The sequence below is a fragment of the Crocodylus porosus genome, unplaced genomic scaffold (genome assembly GCF_001723895.1).
Source record: "Crocodylus porosus isolate Cpor-Errol unplaced genomic scaffold, CroPor_comp1, whole genome shotgun sequence".
NCBI lineage: Eukaryota > Metazoa > Chordata > Crocodylia > Crocodylidae > Crocodylus > Crocodylus porosus.
This window is the reverse complement of record NW_017728921.1, coordinates 1,201,861-1,214,624: the sequence shown is the minus strand read 5'-3', so window position 1 is coordinate 1,214,624 and position 12,764 is coordinate 1,201,861. Positions and strand designations below refer to the sequence as shown.

Here is a 12,764-nt window from a genome sequence, read left to right as displayed (position 1 = left end):
GTGTCCGAGAACGAGGTGAGCCCCGCTCCTGCTCCCCCGGGTGCCTTGGGCAGGGAGGATCCAGCCTGCTGCTTCTGGCCAGCTTCCCCCCGGAGAGGTCCCGGAGCGTTCCTCCCGCCCCAAAGTCCGTGGGGCTCGAAGGTTGGACGGGTTTTGGGCTCGACAGGGGGCCCTGTGCTTCCAGGCCCGCTCAAGAGGTTTGAGCGTCACGGGAAGAAACACTGCGCGTTTGCGGTGTGGATTTAACACTGGGGTGATTTGAGCCCCGCTGACCGGACCTGATGATCGTGCAAGGTCCCTCCCAGACCTAATGTCTGTGAAATCTGCGCAGGAGGGGAAACACCCCGTGGGCAACAGCACCACCCTCTTCTACATGATCCACTGTGGGAAGGCTTTGTATAACAACCTGCTGTGGAGCAACTGGTCGGTGGCAGCACTGTCCAAAATCATCATCATCGGGAACAGCTTCCAGGGAATTGAAGAGAGGTGGGTACGTGCCGGAGGAGAGGACATTCTCCTGCCCTCCAGGGTAGCCCCGGAGGTCGTGCCTGCACCCGCTTCTCAAGTGCTGGGAGACGGGGCCGTGGGCTCTTTTCATTCAGCGCCAAACGAAAAGGAATGTTTTCCGTAAGGAACGTTCCATTTGGCACTGAAGGTGTGTGCGAATGAACGAGCACAACTTGCAGGGACGTTAGGGCTGTGACGAGAGCAGGGCCAAGGCGAGCTCTCGTCCTTCATGAGTGGGTGTCTCCAGGGTCCGTTTTCCTCTGGTCGTACCAATCTGTGACCAAAAACAGAACCAGAAGGGTTGAGTTCAAGATGTTTTTTAGCCATGCGAGGGTCTGTGGCTTGTGGGAACAGTGCCCATAGCTGGGGCAGCACCACTCTGCTCATCAAAGTGGCCCCTGGTGTCTAAATAGGGGTGGCGACCTGTAAGTATGGAAGGTGGGTGCAGCAGGATCTGGGAGAGCATTTGTTTGGGGCACCCCAAGGGAAGAAGAGGACAACCTGTTTTGGCTGGACATAAAAACTTCTTTACCGTCCGAGTCTCCAGAGTCTAGAATAGGCTCTCTGCGGAAGTGGTGCAAGCACCTACTCTGGTGCTTGTCTTGCTGGGATGTTTGACCCCAGCTGATTTCCTGCCCCTTGGGCAGAGGACTGTAGTTGATGATCTTGCGAAGTCCGTTCCAGCCCTAACGTCTATGAAACCAAAACTGGCTGGTTGCTTGGAGCCCCTCAAGGGCAGCAGAGAATTAGATATTTGTTGTTACTATTATTACCCTGCTCATGCCAGCTGGGATGCGCTCCCTATTCAGATGCTGTTGGCCTCAGGAAGCTTTTGCACAAGCTGTGCCAACTGGGAGTCCACCCTGGGTTCTGAATCTCTCAAGCTTTAGTTTCTAAAGCAGTCCCTGTAGCCTGCATCATATTGCAGGTTTGCAGTGCAACTTGGTGCTTTTCCTCTACGTGTGCTGCTGCAAGCTGTACTCAGAGCTGCCTTGCAAGAATTCCTTTTGTTTGAGTGGGTTACAAACAACCGTTGGAGTTAAGTGCTTGAAAGTTATGCCACCCACTGGCCAGCTGCATTTTGTCAGCGCTGAATTAAGCAGCGAGGCTGACACCATTCATCTAAATCTAAGCCTAATGCCAAGGACTTAAAACTGTCATCTTGTGCTTTCCTTGGAACACTTTTGAGGCTGGCACGAATTCAGCTTTATCCACATTGTCGTACTTCCTTCTGTTGTTCACAAATTTGGCTACATGCTTTTTACTGCTCTATTTGGGGAAAATGCCAAGTTAAACCCACAGTACCTCAACTGATTTTTAGTCCTAAAGTTGGTGTCATTTTCTCTTTAGGTTACTGTCGAGAATATTAGAGAGAGATTATTCCTACATAGCAAAGGTATGACTTCCTACTTCATAAACACATCTAGTCTAGTGCATTTGTGGGGAACCTCAAAGTTACTAGATACCGATGGGGAAACAAAATCAGGTGGACCAGTAGTTTTGTGGCAGACAGCAATGCCTCTGACTGGAGTCAGCTGATGTATTTGCTGAACAAAACTCTCCAGACAGGGCATCATTCTGGCTTGATGCTCCTTTTCTTTAAATAAAATAAAATAAATTTTCATTTCCATCATGTTTTGCCCCAAGGTGGGAACAAATTTCTCTTGTAGTTCATGCCACTCTCTTTACTGTTTTCAGGTTTTAAAAGGAACAGAAGAAATTCCACTTCCCACTCAACCTCAGTATGCAGATGTTTTCAATGACACTTCTGTTCACTGGTTCCCTTTACCCAAACTCAAGGAGCTCCCAAGCAACACCTGGCTGTTCCAGGAAGAGCCAACTTACCAGGAGTGCGAGGACCTCGAGATCATCCAGAAGCAGGACAAAGGGAGCATTTTAAGGTCAAACCAGAATGAAGTGGAGTCTTAACAGCTCCGTGGCTCAGTGCCCTGTTTTACAGGGCTACATTCATCTTCGGTTATGTTACCTTGATACCTGACACCGTGGGTCTCAGTTGTGGGCTGGCTTGACATGGTCAGCTAGAAATCCTGAAGGCAGCAGTGCCTGCAAACAGGGGTAAATGGGACACATTTTTCTCTAATAGCATGAAAATGACACCTTGGCTGATGCTATATGTAATGACAGTAAACTCAGTTTTGTACTAAACACCATTGTCCTGCGATTTAGAAAGTAGTGGTATGTGCAGAATCAGCCACTTCCTGTGCTATAGCACCCGCTCTCCCTAATCGCCCTGGAACAATGCAGAGCTTATGCTGGTCTTTTGGGTAAGTTATTCCCAAATAAGCACGGACAGATTTTGACCCTTTACAGGGGAAGAGGGGATATTATGATTTGAGCGATTTCCATCCGCCATTCAAACCAGGGGCTCTGGAGGCTTTATGCTCTAGGGGACTGACTGCCTCTTCAAGCCTGGAACATTTGGGGGAAGGAAGGATCAGGCCTTCTGCACCTTGCACTTACAGAATATTGAGTTGTTCCTAAAGGATGTCCCAAGAAGCAGCTGGACCAACCCCCTAGCCCTCCAGTTCAGTGCTCGGGGGCAACTCAGCCCCCCCAGACCGTGTGCACTGACTGGAAGCCTGCAGGAAACACTGCTGCAGAGGCAGCACAAAAGCCCTTGCACTGTTCTGTTAGCCTGACCTCTGCTTATCCGCATGCAGACACGCTGCCTCCGTGGCCAATCTAACCTAGAGGGGAGGCTTGTTCTACTCCGACTTATGAATACACAAAAAGCAGCAGCAGCTAGCATCTCTGCCAGCTGCTACATCAGGCTGCACTGCTAAGAGACAATCCTGAAAATCCATCAGGTCTACAAAGCTGTCACCTCTTTATTGTAACAAAACAGCACTAACGTGGGTGGGGGTCCTTATATACAACATGCTCAGCTCTGAGCTGGCTGCTTATTTAGCCATATCTATGAGGCTCTGCAGAGAAGTCGGGACCCAAGTCTTTTCTCCCTGTACGAACACAACGCCCCGGTCGATGTAAATCACGATCCGCCCAAACGTGTACAGCTGCTTCCCCTCGTGTCGCTTCCCAATCACAGGCATGAAGACAATGTTGTGCTCTTCTGCTTTGGTCTGGATCAGGTCCTTAAAGTTCATGGGCACGGAGCTGGCAGCCATGCCGATGCCCCGCTGGGCCATGTTCTCTGCCTCTCGCCGCTCTTGCATGGCTTCATACTGGAAGTCCTTCCTCCGCTCCGTGTGAGTGAGGTAGGCGATGTTCTCCCGGGCACCTGGTTGCATGTAGCCACCTAGGGGGGCAAAGAAAGGTGGAGTCAGGGTCCCAAGTCACTTGCAACTGTACATCAGTGGAGAGGCCAAACTCTCGGATATAGAATGTGACTACAAAGAGAAGGGCCCCACCCTGCCGATGTATTTTAGCTCCCTAGCTGCTAACATAAATGGGAGGGTATGCAGGCAACACATTCCCTGAATCCATTCCAGCATGCTCAGGTGAAGTGTGCAGATTCAGGGCAGAAAAGAGGCACTCCAACAAGTCCAAACAATGCTGAGCGCACAGTGCCATGGCCTCAGCAGCCCTCCACCGACCAGTTTCCCTCACTTTCAAGACTTCTAATAGCAGTCACCAAGTTGAAAGCTTTGAATGGGAGCAAAGCTGGTCAGTTTGGGGGCTGCCAACATGTGCACAGTGGTGTCAGCAGCAGCAGTGAATGCTGCTGGTAGGAGCAATCCCCAAACTGAGCAGCTCTGGCCCTGTTCACGGTCCTGAAAGTAGTTAGCTACGGAGCAGACAGATGCAGCTACAGTTACCGCACAAGCAGACAGGGTGCCACGTGTGGAAACAGTTTATGCCCTTAGCTGATGAGCAGCTAAGTGGAGCATAGCTGTATGAACAAATGAAGCAAGCAGGGATTTGCATTGTGCCAGGCAGCTCAGCGAGCTGTGTGCTTTCCCAGGACACGCAGGCAGAGGGTGCTATTGAACTATGGCAAGGTGACAGGGTTCAGCACAGGAAGACCCTGACTGCATGTACCCGGGAGCTTACACGCATGGCTGTGGCACTGGGGCAATGAGGGAGATCGTGGGCAAGCAGTGCTCTGCTGCTGCAAGACCAGGCCAAGCCACTGCAGTTAATTAGCACAGTACAAGTAGGCCCTTCTGAGAAGCTAGGCAGGCCAGCAGATCTCAGCAGCAGGGAGGAGCTGTTCTCAGCAGCTTTGTTTTGCTGAGTGGCTGTCCGCAGAAGCCTACTAGGCCTTCTTGCAGGTGAGCTCCCTGCATTTTGTACTGTGCGCCTGTGGCCTGTTTCACTATGTCCAGAACCGACCCTGCGCAGCCCCACTGTCTGCCGCTGAGTCGCCACAAGGTTATCCAGCAAACATGGAAAGGAGCAGGATAGGAGGTTCTCCCTAACTTCTAGAGGACGACACGGGCTGGGGCATGGACTGGGAAGCCGAGGGCTTGTTTTCTCCCTTGAGTCTGTCCTGCCACCCAGCTGCCTGCTATTCACAACAAAGAGCCCAGCTTCTTGGCAGGGTACCAGGTCGTTAAGCCACAATCCCTCCATTATTGACACACGCCAGATCCCAGATATATTTAGAGGCTTAACGACTTAATACTATCTACATGTCCCTTTATATATGGAAGCAGCAAATTTCCAGAAGCCAATTAATAATTCAGACAAGTGCAGGGACCAGAAGAGATAACCCTGCAGAGCTGGCCATCTATGACACAGCAGGCAAAAGCAATTTGTATGAGTGCTGATGGCAGGAGCTACCGAGAGGCCAGTTAGCAGGGGTTCTATCTGAACAGACTCAGGCAGCAGCGAGGTACTGCTGCATTGTGAAAGACTAAGTAGAATAGAAGAGGGAAAGCCTTACCGACACTGGAGGAGACTGCCCGGTTCATGATATCAAGTGCTTCATTAAACTTCTCCTTGATTGACGGATGCGCCAAGACCTGGTCTGAGAACATGGATTTCCAGCCAAGGTACCACTTGGTGATCTCTTCGTAATTGGGGCTGTTGCTAAGCCAGGAGCACAGCACCTGCAACACAATCCAAAAGACCAATAAACAGGATGGGACAAGTCTCCCCAGGTCAATTAGTTTGGCTCTGAACAAGCTTCGTGAAAGAGCAGGGCCTGTGGCGGCACCTGCTGACAGCTGTGAGAGCCTTGTTAGCAGCAAACACTGCAATTGGGGAACATAGAGTCGTGACCGAGAAGCACACGCAGTGAGCACGCCGCCATTCCTTCTCGCAGGCTGTGCTCTGGACCAGGATAGTGACCCCGTGTTAACAACAGACAGCTCTCTTAGGGGGCAAGACTGAGCCCCTTCCCAGCCAGCTGGCCTGAGCCACACACCTGCAGCCACTTGGGGAAGAAGTGCTTCTCCAGTAGCCCAACGAGGCTGGACACAGAGATCATGCCTGCCCAGTCGACCACCCAGTAAAAGGCATCCATGTGCTGTTGGTGAGGATTAATGACGAGCTCGTGGAGGCACATCCCTAGAGAAAGAAGAGGGGCAGTGAACAAGAATGGCTGTGCTGGGAGACCAGCTTCTTTAGCTGACAAGGAGCAGCTCAGCCCATTCAGCTCCAAGAGCAGTAGCATCCCATACCCTGCCCAGCAAAGCATTCCCCTCTCTACTGTGATAACCCAGAGACCTTTCCTGCCTCTGAAAGGCCTATCTGCTTCACCTCTAGCATTTACAGTTTGCAGCAAAAAGTGTGAAACTCAAAACCTCACTCCAGGTCCTACTTCCCAGCAGAGAGGGGCTTTGCCAGTGTGAATGAAGAGCTGTCTGGGGAAAAGCCAGCCTGGAGAGCAGGCCAGGGTGCAACACTGCAGATCCCCTTCCACTCCCCTTCCCTCAACTCAGGCTGGAGGTTCTAGACGAGTAGCTTTCAAGCTTTTTTATTTGCGGACCCCTCTGGAAATTTCGAGTGGAGGTGTGTGGACTCCTTTGCATTGTAAGTGTGGGTATTCATATACTTCTCATTAATTCTAGTCATCTTTCAGTCATCACAGTCTGCAGACCCCCAGGGGTCTTTGGACCACAAGTTGAAAACCACTGGTCTACAGCCATACAAAGCAGAGGAACTACAGGCAGGGTAGAGGCTTAGGAAGAAACAAAGGCAGGGTGCAGGGCCAGGAAGCCCCCTTTGCAAACACTTCCCTGGCCCACTGCCTATAACACTAAAAACAGTAATAAACTACAACTGGGCCAACTTCTCATATGCCACCCATCAGAAAATGTGCTGTTCTCTGGGGTACTATCTGTCTCCGGTGTCACTGTCTCCCAGCGCCCTCACCTAGCTTTGGCACGATGTTTTTGACCATGAAAGCTTCCCATGATCCGGGCGTGAACACATCCTTCCAGGGCTGCAGGATCAGCTTGGCCGAAGAGTCGCTGGGGTGCCACTTCTGCAGGGCATTTGCCAGCTTGTTTCGGATCGGAGAATACAAGGGCTCTAAGCGAGCCTGCATCAGCGGTAGCCAGGGGTGAATCCATGAGTGGATTGGGACAGTGTCCGTCAGAGGGTTCCAGTTTTCAACCTTGAAACAAGACAAGAGTGTGCCAGAACTGAAACAGATCCATCCATCCCAGGGCTCCTTTGGAACTCTTTCCCTTTCACTGCCCTCAGTGATGCCCAAAGGCCCCCCAGAGGCTCTCGGACAATTGGAGAAGACTGGCATTTGAGCACTGGCTCAGCACCTGGCATTGGCCTACTGTGACTTTGCCTCTCACCTCCTTCTGTAGCTTGGGGAAGATAAGCTGGTCCAGGATGTTATCCAGTACCCAGACAGGGATAACATGAACCCAGCTGTCCAAAAAGTCCACCATCGGGCCACAGTTTCTTGGCTGCCATTGTGTTATGATGTTTCTTACATATGGCATCCAGATTTCCCACATCAGCCTGGAAAAAAGAGTCATGATCAAAGGTATGGCTTAGAACTGAAATAGACCAATAGGTAACTCTTCCACGTGAGCATTTAAAGCACTACTTTTTTTTGGAACCTGCTCAGCACTCAATTTTAACACATGATACATTTACCCATGATTGGGGGTCATCTGATGATCATTCTGCAGATGACATCATGCTGGGGGGAGTACTGGATATACTGGACGGTAGGCCTAAGATTCAGAGAGATCCAAACAAATTGGAGGATTGGGCCAAAAGAAACCTCATGAGGTTCAATAAGGACACGTGCAAATTCCTAGACTTCAGACGCAGCAATCCCATGCACTAGTACAGCCTAGGGGCTGACTGTCTGAGCAGCAGCTCTGCAGAAAAGGACCTGGAAGCAACAGTGGACAATAAGCTAGCTGTGTGCCCTTGTTACCAAGAAGCCTGATGGCATCCTGGTCTGCATTGTTAGGAGCATTGCCAGCAAATTGAAGGAAGTGATTCTTCCCCTCTATTTGGCACTGGTGAGGCCACATCTAGAGTTTTGTGTCCAGTTTTCGGCCCTCCACTACAAAAAGGATGTGGACAAACTGGAGAGAATCCAAAAAAAGACAACAAAAATGGTTCTGGGGCTGGGGTGCATGACCTATGAGAAGTGTCTGAGGGAACTGGGCTTATTTAGTCTGAAGAAGAGAAGACCGAGGGGGATTGAATAGCAGCCTTCAACTCCTTACACAGGGTTACAAAGAGAATGGAGCTGGGCTGTTCTCAGTGAGGGCAGGTGACAGGACAAGGAGCAATGGGGTCAAGCTGCAGCAAGGGAAGTTTAGGTTAGATATTAGGAAGAACTTTCCTAGTAGGAGGGTTGTAAAGTAGTGCAACCAGAGAACCAAAGAGGTGGTAGAATTTCCATCCCTGAAAGTTTTTAACACTCAGCAGGACAAAGCCTTGGTTGGGATGATCTAGTTGGGGAAGGTCCTGCTTTGAGCAGGGGGTTGGACTAGATGTGATCTCCTGAGGTCTCTTCCCTCATTTTCTATGATTCTATGATCCGGAAAGTACACTCAAAGCACCTCTGGAAGATGGTGCTTGAGTCCAGCCCATGTGCTGGTTACCTGTGAAAGGCATCTGTGGTTAGGTCCTGCCCACTGAGAGACAACAGCTGATCATTTTCTAAGAGGGTTTTCCACTTGGCTATAACATCTGTGCCATACGTGCAGTCCTGAAAAGGAATGGAGCAGAGCAGCCTTTAGCCTTTATTCCTCCAGACTAGTTAGCACACAAAAGGGCAGGGAAAATAGGGCTCAGAGTATGTGCTGAGCAAGGCAGTTGCTCCCAGTCCCTCTGCCACAGTCAGCAAGCAGAGGCCTTTAGCAGTCCACAGGGGTGAAACCCTGAAGTGTCTTTAACATAAAGCAGCAAAGAAAGAGAAATCCAAGAAGCTAAACCTTTCACATGTACAACTAAGATGCAGATGGTTTTGCTATTGCCTACTGAAACCCTTCGCTTGTCAAACTTTCGAAGAGGCATGCGCTGTCCCACATCTCTTACTGCAGTGAAAGCCTGGCCAATGTGTTTTCATACTCTGCACCTCCCCTCTGATACACAAAGCCCCTTTATAAGAGCCTCCATGGACTGAGACACCCCTCATGTCTCAAGTCACTTTGGAAATCATGGCCTTCACTTTAGCAAGATGCAGTGCCACACCCTCCTTCCAACAGCAGGGGAAAGGGGATCTCCTTTCAAAGTTACCTTTATCCAAGTATGCTAGGACCATACTGCAAGCATAGGAGCAAAGCCACTCTCTCACTATATAATCCATGCTTCAGATCAAAGCAGGTTCCCCAGAACTTTTTTCAGTCCTAACCAATAAACAGTGTGAACAAGGCAACCCCAGGCTCACCTTGAGAGGATCCCAGTTTTTGAAGTAATCCTTCATGAGAGGAAACACGATAGCCACGGCCAAGTCCACCCTGTCGGACATGCGATACTCCTCATAGTATTTGTCCTGCAGGGTCCCAAAGATCTTGGCACATTCATCCAGCGTAAGAGGGTTGCTGCAGTTGGGCATCATCCGCCTCTCACACTCCTCCACCATCTCCAGCACCTTGCTGAGGTTGCCAATGGCCGTCTCCTCATGTGTGAGAACTTCCGATATCTTCTGTATCTCGTGGGTCAGGTTGATAACCATGTCCCTCTCGTATTGTAGTTGCCGGTCATTCTGAATGATCTCCTGCTCCGTGATGTCAATCAGAAGCTGCAAGTTGTGCTCCAGCTCTGGCAAGGCAAATCCTTGGGGCTTGGAGTCTTTGCCCAGTGGTTGCTGAGGGCTGTCATCTGGGATATTGTGCTTGTGGCCGATCTGACTGTAGCTGTAATAGACCTTCTGTTCTCGGCCTGTCATGTCGATAACCTTCCGAGAAGAAAACACACAACTGAAAGATCTGATTTTGTGTTTCCATTTGAAGGAAAGGTCTCCCTCACCCTGGACTGGGAATCAATGGCTTCCATGTGATTCAGAAACTCAGACTGGTCATTAACAGCATCAAGTTATCTCAACCAGACCAATTAAGATGGAGCCCTAGAAGTTTAGGGGCTGCTCTACACATGGCTTTTAGTGCTGGCTACAGAGTTTGGGTTAGAGACCAGATCTTTTTTGTCGACAGAGACACACAAAAAGCTCCCCTCCCCTCAAGTCTACTATTTCACTTGAGGAGCATAGAAATAAGTCACTGGGGTACATAATGGTCTGCATACTGCTGCTGGAGCAAAGCCGTCAGGATTTCTATTCCCTGTTAAAGAAATGTGATTCCATCCAGGCAGAAGTCTGTCTGCACCAATGACAAATCCAGTCCCTGCTCCTTTGGGATCAAGCATCCGATTCACTTAATTGCTATTTCTGATCCTACCACATTGTGCAGGTATGCTACCACCCTCATCATTCTGTCTGTCCTCTCAGACAGCACCTTATGTCCCACGTGCCGCTGCTTTGGACTACAGCCTTACCTTAACTTGGGACAGCTCTTTTGGAGGAGCTGAAAGCTGCTTGCCAATCCTGCCCTTTGCTTTCAGTTCCTCCACAGTCTTGTAGGAGTATTTGGGTTTCTTCTTGCCTCCATTGGGATCTTTTCTCCACTGACTGAGATCTTTCTGGAATGCCTAAATAAAAAGCCATGGTTAGCCCAGAACTGCAGTGCTGACAGCCCTGGATGTGAGCCATGAGATTCTTCACTCGAGAATATTTCAGTTGCAGTTCGCTCAGAATGCAGCACTGAAAGAAAATGAGTGAAGGCAAACAGCTAAAGCTGAATGGCCAATTACTAGCTCAAACCTGGGGCTCAGTCAGTCACATTGCAACAGGTCTGGAAACGTACAGTTCAGTCTATTCCCAGGATAGAAAAAAAAAAAAAAATCACCACCACCCATTCCCAGTATCCTAGACAAACCAGAAGGTTTGACATTTCTGGAATGCTTTTAGGCAAGGTCGCAGCAGCCAGGATGACACCCCTACAATAAGTTTCTTTGGGATCAGCTAAAGGTTTTCAAGACACGAAGGAAGAATGTTATGTCAAGAAGGAAAAGCCCAACTTCTGCAACCACGGCTTCCTGCACACAACTGAGAAAAATGTCCCTTGAACATATAATGCCTGAGTGTGTAAACTAGGCTTCACACTGTGTGGAACAGCCACAACAGGAGCTGGACTTACCTCTTCTGCTTCTTCTTCTGAGTCGACAACAGGGAAGTCCTGCAACGATTGACTGGTTCTCTCAGAGCCATACGCGCCCACAGCTCCTTTGCCTTTCCTTTGCTTGGCCTCGATCGGACTGATGATACCTGGTGAGGTTTGCAATAGCCATGTCAGCTACAAAGGACAGCTGGGGATTCTCCATAGCTAAACATATTGTTAAGGACCGTAAAATTACCAGCTGCTTTTTAAGTCTGTCATTGCGTGTACAGCTGATCTTCCCAGCCAGTGATACCTACTGTGTTCCTTTTAAAACACGGACTGTTGCATCCCATTTCACCTCCCTTACTTCTCTTCTTCCCCTCCTACAGAGAGACTGTCATCTCTCACCACAGGCCAGTCTCACATTATCACAGAACATGAATACGTATGTATTTTATCTTGCAGACCAAACGCCTCAAGAATCCCTCACACACCCAAACTAGTGTGCAGGGGCAGGAAGGGGACGCCATACCTTGAGCATTTTTTCCAAGACCTCTGCCGGGGACATAACCCATTTTCTGAAGAAGTTTCTGTCCTATTCCCTTGGTGTGTCTCTCCCAGCTGCCAAAGTCCATGAAAGACTTATTCCCTCCTGCAAATCCTTTCTGGCTGGGTTTGAAATTACCACCCTGTTAAAAAAAGAAACCAATATGGCTAAATAGTATAACAAGCTAGGTCCTTGTAAGCTCTCTTAGAAGATCCTTTCCAAAGGAGACTCAGCAGCTCGCATACTGTGCTACTTACTCTCCTTCTCACTATGTGAGAAGCTTCTTCAACATATTGGTAAACGTTGTGGAGTTGTATCCACATTTTCATTGAAGGCTAATAATTATAAGCCTTTACCACAGGCTGAAGTCAAAAGTAGTTTTGGAAGCTGTGTGTGTCTGAACAGAGAAAAAACAGGCACTGATTTTTAATCACATTAACTGGTAACTTGCTCAAGCTGGTCACATTCAGTGCTATCAACAGAAACTGATGGCTGGCAAATTTATCATTGAAAGGATGGAAACAAAATGCAGCCCCTCATTTGTTATAACTTCAATCTCCTCTGCAGGAACACTCATAAAGGGCCAAACCTTGCAAGGGCCAGGAAGGTCCATCAACCTACCAAACGCACAAAAGTGAGGGGAAACTCTGTCTCCGCAGCAGACAATGCCCACAGGTCTATGATTTCATGACAACATCATTCTTTTTTTCACTTGCTGATTTAATGTCCTAACATCTAGATGCTCCTGTGACGGGGACTACACGAACAACTTTAACAGGCTTGGTCACTTTAAGAATAACTCACCGTTTTTAACTTCTTTGGTACAACCTCCTTGGGCAATTCTTCCTGCTTAATAGGTTTCTCATCATCCTCGTCAGAGTCATCTTCCACCTCCTCCTCTGCTGCAGGCTTTCGCAGCCCAGCGCTGATAAAATTGACAGGGGCTGAGTAGTCTCGAGATCTATATAAGAAAAGCACGTTAGAGAGGCATTTTTAGAACTGCGTGCATCAGAGTTCTTCCACTGGTGCAGCAGCTCGAACACAGTCAGAGACACCCTTGCAAGTAGTTCACTCTTTGTTACGATATGGAGCTAAAAAGCTGGTACTTGAAATGCAGGAAGTTTGAATTTATGAAGGAAAATCTG

General features: G+C 49.1%; 2 protein-coding genes across 2 annotated transcripts; one reads left to right on the top strand and one right to left on the bottom strand.

Moving 5' to 3' along the window:
- The first annotated feature begins 6 nt into the window (after positions 1 to 6).
- On the top strand, positions 7 to 2,673 carry SRRD (SRR1 domain containing). Its single transcript, XM_019538667.1, has 4 exons — positions 7 to 15; positions 332 to 486; positions 1,858 to 1,903; positions 2,206 to 2,673. The coding sequence occupies exons 2-4, from the start codon at positions 374 to 376 to the stop codon at positions 2,434 to 2,436; spliced, it is 390 nt and encodes a 129-aa protein (XP_019394212.1). The 5' UTR covers positions 7 to 15; positions 332 to 373; the 3' UTR covers positions 2,437 to 2,673.
- A 658-nt stretch (positions 2,674 to 3,331) lies between these two features.
- On the bottom strand, positions 3,332 to 12,600 carry TFIP11 (tuftelin interacting protein 11; the record flags this gene model as incomplete). Its single annotated transcript, XM_019539368.1, has 11 exons — positions 3,332 to 3,784; positions 5,375 to 5,540; positions 5,858 to 6,000; positions 6,808 to 7,051; positions 7,245 to 7,413; positions 8,520 to 8,626; positions 9,308 to 9,817; positions 10,411 to 10,563; positions 11,112 to 11,239; positions 11,605 to 11,761; positions 12,424 to 12,600. Coding segments are annotated over 11 exons (2,310 nt in total), but the record flags the coding sequence as incomplete, so codon positions are not given.
- Between the last annotated feature and the right edge of the window lie 164 nt (positions 12,601 to 12,764).